The 5,123-nt window shown below is 45.5% G+C and overlaps 1 protein-coding gene across 1 annotated transcript; it reads left to right on the top strand.

Annotated features, from left to right (window-relative positions):
* The first annotated feature begins 1,486 nt into the window (after positions 1-1,486).
* On the top strand, positions 1,487-2,466 carry LOC101765088 (heavy metal-associated isoprenylated plant protein 47). Its single transcript, XM_004975850.2, has 3 exons — positions 1,487-1,601; positions 1,755-1,833; positions 1,958-2,466. The coding sequence occupies exons 1-3, from the start codon at positions 1,596-1,598 to the stop codon at positions 2,260-2,262; spliced, it is 390 nt and encodes a 129-aa protein (XP_004975907.1). The 5' UTR covers positions 1,487-1,595; the 3' UTR covers positions 2,263-2,466.
* Positions 2,467-5,123: the final 2,657 nt, after the last annotated feature.

The following is a 5,123-nucleotide window of genomic DNA, read 5'->3' as shown; positions in this document are numbered from 1 at the left end:
TGGACCGGGTGTCACATTTGTTCATAGAATACTAAACTAAATTTATATGCTAATTAATACCGCATACTGATGGAGGAGGTAAGCTCACCATTATGGAGGTAAGGTGGCCATATACAGATGCACCAATCCCCCCATCCAAAATAAGGGATGGCCCTCCAAATAAACAAACAAAATAGGGACCATCATATCTACCTAATTGAACTGAAACATGGACCATTCCGTCCATTTGACTACGCTTCTACGCCCCTCCCGAAACACATGATAAATTTCATCGTAGTGTTTTGTGCGAACACGCATGGGTCAAGGAGATTAATTCATATAGATGGGACCATCCCATCCCACTTCGCATTTGCACCCCCAAACCGAACACGCAAAAAAATTCACGCCAAGCTCAAACCAAATATATGATCGATAAATTCTACGTGTGGCGGGTTTGTACGAATGCACATGGGTCAAGGAGCGGTATGAATATACAGGAATACGCATGTGCGAGCGGTCAGCCTCGTGTCGCCGGAGAAAGGATCAAAAGCAGTAGGGTCCCTTTTTCGTACGTTCCTCGCGGCCGTGCGATGCAGACCAGACGGGCGACACGAAAGATACCACTGATCCAAACAATGTGCAGCTTGCATAGACAGTGCGCTTACCGTGTGTCGAGGCAGCTTATGGCCCGAGCCTTTTTTCCCAGCACTTGTCGCATCTCATCTCTATGCACCCTGATCCCTATCCTTTGCTGAAAAATAAGCAGTTCGAGACAGGAACACCACGGCAAGATTCGTGACTTTTGCCTAGAGTTTCAATCGAGTGGCCGACGGTTGATTAGTCATTTCACCCGCTAGTAGGCATTCCGTCCTAAGTTCTTGGTCGCTACTAGTCACTGACTCCAGCTTGTTCTCTACTCCCTCTATCTCAAATTACTATTCGTTTTGATTTTTCTAGATATATATATTTTGCTATGTATATATTATATCTAGGTGCATAGCAAAAATTATGTATCTCGAAAAGTCAAATGAATAGTAATTTGAGACGGAGGGAGTATATCCAAAGATGCATGTGGGCATTACGTATCAACAAATACAAGACCAAACTCATCTAACTAAATCAACGATCACACCAACATCAACAAAAGGAGCCTTGAGAAATCAGCACATTTTTACCTTTTTTTCCTATTAATTACATTTCCATGCATTCTGTGGAGTACTCCATCCGTTCCAATTCCAAATTGTAGATCGTTTTGACTTTTCTAAGTTCATAAATATTATTATTCACTTAGACATACACTCTATCTAGATGCATAATAATATTTATGAATAAAAAGCTAAAATGATCTACAATTTGGAACGGAAGGATAATAATGGAATGAGTATGGAATGAGTAGAACATGCGGATGAACGGACCTCGGCCAGTTGATGGCGACAGCTTTCGCATCTCCCCCCGCTCTATATAAGAGCGCGTCGGCCCGAGCAAAGCTTCACACAAGAAGCGCTAGCTCGATCAGTTGGTAGCCACCCACCCAATTCTCCTCGGCTGATAGACTGTGATCTGTCGATCGCGGCCGTAGTTCGGGCAAGCTTCTCGTCGATCACCGTCGGGAGGCAATGAAGGTAGGGCCTCGTAATTCCGGTGACCTCGCTCTTCTTGATCAGCTTCGTCATCTTCAGAGAGATCTGAAACTGGATCATCATGTAACTGACCATCGCTTTGATCTCTTGCTTGTTGCTTCTGCTTCTGCTTCGTCGTCTGCCGGGTGGGTGCAGAAAAAGATCGTGATCAAGGTGTGCATGCCGTGCGAAAGGTGCCGGACCAAGGCCTTGAAGGTAGTCGCCAGAGCCGACGGTACGCGTGCATTCAATTCTTATACCTGCCAAAAAGCTGCCACATCTTCTGATCCCCTACATACTGCGCCTGTTGGCAGGTGCTAACTAACAGTTCCCGTACGTGTGTGTAATTGTGTACGCAGGGCTGATCTCAGTGGCTATCACCGGCGACGAGAAGCTGGAGGTGGTCGGCGACGGCGTCGACCCAGTCTGCCTGGTCAGGTGCCTGCGCAAGAAGATCTGCTACGCCGAGATCCTGCAGGTGGAGGAAGTGAAGGACAAGAAGGAGGAGGAGAAGAAGCCGGAGAAGCCCAAGAAGGCAGAGCAGCAGGCCGTGGTGGTGCACGCGCTGCCGCAGAGCTGCCCCGGCTACTGCTCCTGCCACCGCTGCCACCCGCCGTCGCTGATGGTCTGCGAGGACGATCGCAACAGTTGTGCCATCATGTAAAACTGTTAGTTGGGTAACGAGAAGTGGCATCTTTAGTTTGAGGTTTCACTTGGTCCATCTTAGCTTGCACAAAACGAGAAAAGTGAAAGTGAAAAAAAGGAACTAGTATGTTCCCAGTGCTTGTATGTGAGGCACCGGGCACGCCTTAATAAGTACCTCTAGTCTGATCTAAACTATATGAACGTGTGCTACAGTTGATTCTTAACAAAAGCACTTAAAGAACTGTGTAAACATGGGAAGTTTAGTAGCAGTATTTCGCATGTCGACTAGAATTAACCTCTGCCGTCTTGCATAAATAGTTGCATGCTTTGGAATTTTTTTTTATCTTAAACCCTTTTTAAAGATATTTTTCAAAATAACCCCTTCCCAACTTTATTTCTACGGCGTGACCCTTTTGGTCGCGCCGTGCGTTGTGGTGCGGCAGTTAGCCAGCGTCACCACGCTGGCGCGGCTTGCCTAGCCGCGACTGGGTGAGGCACTACCGCGCCACATGCGCTTGATAGGAACACTCAAGCTCCAGTAACAAAATGAGGGGATGGAAATATGGAAGTGTGGTGGTGGTTGGATTGGATAAAAGTATAATCACTTGAGATCACTCAACAAGATCAACTAGCATCGAAGATTACTCGATGGGTTTCTCAAATAGGATAACTCGGAGGTTACTCGACGAGATCAACTAGCATTGGAGGTTACTCTACGGGTATCACAAGGAAGAGCAACGCTCAATTCTCAAATCATATCAAATTCATCAACTCCCCGACAGATTACATATCATCCCTTTATATAAAGAGTGAGAGACACACACACACTAAATACTTGAACTCTTAGGAAAACTAATGGGCACTTAGGAAAATATTGGTGTTTTATACCCATCAACCTACCAATCTTGGTATCCCGAGGTAGTAGATTGGTTGGTGGGGGATTGCTGAACCTGGAACTCGAAGGTAAAAGCGAGGACACAAGACACAGATTTATACAGGTTCGAGCCGCCAGAGTAGCGTAATACCCTACATCCTATTTTGGGTGTTGTATATTGCGCCCTGTGCTTGGATGTTGTTTGGTGTTGAGGATTTGGTCATCTGTTGCGGTTCTATGAGGTTTTCACCTACCAATCTAGGAACCACTGCTCTCCTTTATATACTCCAGGGAGCGAGATTACTAGTCGGTTAAAAGGTAGGAGTCCTAATAGAATTACAAGGTATGAGTCCTAGTAGGATTACAAGGGAATCCTAGTAGGAGTCCGTCTTTTTCCTTCCTTGCAGGTACTGGGGATCTATCCCCGATAAGCCCTCGAGCGCTTCATAGTCTAATGTAGCAGTTTTTTAGTACTTTTTAGATTCTCGTTGAGTAGTATTAGTGCTCCTCAAGTACTTTGTCTGGCTGAATTTTTAAAGTTCATCAAAACTTCTATGAGGCTATGGTGTGCTCAAGTCCTGATCATCTTGATTTTGTAATCTTCATCTTTCGAATGTGATATGGAGGGCGGCAGAAGTCGCACTCCATATGGAGTAGCCCTCAAGCCTTACGTTGAATCGAAGAATTAGGCTGAGGGTTAATAAAATTTTGAATCTTCTTCTTTCATCTTGAAAAAAATCAACTGTTGGGTGTAGCTTATCAGCCCCCGAGCCATGGAATGATTAAATAATCAATCCAAGAGTCTTTAGTCTTCACGCAAGTCATCATTCGAGTTGTATTGCGGCGTTCATCCCCCGAGCTTATGCGCCAGGTGAGCCGTAGAAGCCACATCAAGTAGTTATTGGCGCTTAGCCCCCGAGCTTGGAAGCTAGCTTAGACATTAGAAATATTCCGAGTAGTAATTGGCGCTTAGCCCCCGAGCTTGGGAGCTAGCGGAGCTATTGTAGGTATGCTGAGTGTCCTGGAGAGTCGTCGCCAAAGCTTTAGTGATGAATATAATGTAAATGTTGTGTGTCATGCTCTTGTTTCAGCCATATTTTCCCGAGTAGTTAGCCTGTTACATTTATGACTCACAGTCCCTGTTTAGCCATTGCCATTGCGTGTGAGATTTTTATCTCGTGTACGCGTATTGGCACTGCTGCTACAGAGATCTTTGTCTCGCGCCCTAGCATTTAGACATGATAGAAGATCCGAGCCTTTCACGGTATTGAGCATATTCAGTTCGAGGAGATTAGTGATTGTTAAGAGTAGATAACAAAAATAAGTAGTCAACATTGCGATAAAAAAGATACCGCGATTGCGCGTGAAGTAGTCATTGAGACTTTTCTGCCTTTTGGCGAGGAGAGCGTGTGTTGCCACGCATAGGATTTGTGCCTCCTTAGGGTATAGCCGCTGCGAGCCTCCAGCACTCAGTGCACTAAACCCATGACTGTAGCCTCCGAAATTCAATGTACCATGGTGATGATCTGAGATCATACATACTTACCGTGATGGTCCAAGTACGTATCGACGAACGAGTTTCATGAACCATGACCAACTGTCGTTGTTCTCACTCTCGGCCAAGGGAAAAGCTAGAGGCACAAGCTGTTATTATGGATCTACAGCAACAACCATCATTAGTGTACCCTTATACTTCTCGGTCAAGAATGTAGCGTCAACAAGTATCACAGGACGACAATGTTGGAAAGACACACGACATTGTGGGAAGCAACAAAAAACCATTTGGAGGACGTGCTTAAAAACACCATTATTAGGTTGCATCATGCCGGACGTGTGAGGGAACTATTTTATTCCGGGATTGTAGTAGGCCATAGTGGTGAGGACCCTAGGAACCATGCCATATGACTTCGTCCAGTCTCCCCAAAGTAGTGCAACGGCGTGTTGTTTTGCCCGCCATGCCTTTAAATACTTGACACGATATCCACTAAAGGCAAATATGGACTCCA

The sequence above is a fragment of the Setaria italica genome, chromosome VII (genome assembly GCF_000263155.2).
Source record: "Setaria italica strain Yugu1 chromosome VII, Setaria_italica_v2.0, whole genome shotgun sequence".
In the NCBI taxonomy this organism is placed as follows: Eukaryota; Viridiplantae; Streptophyta; class Magnoliopsida; order Poales; family Poaceae; genus Setaria; species Setaria italica.
The sequence above is the reverse complement of the archived record's forward strand: the minus strand, read 5'-3'. Positions and strand labels throughout refer to the sequence as shown.

Coding starts and splice junctions, on each gene's coding strand:
- LOC101765088 (XM_004975850.2), top strand. Junction 1,834..1,957: donor GGTAGTCGCCAGAGCCGACG/GTACGCGTGCAT, acceptor TTGTGTACGCAG/GGCTGATCTCAGTGGCTATC.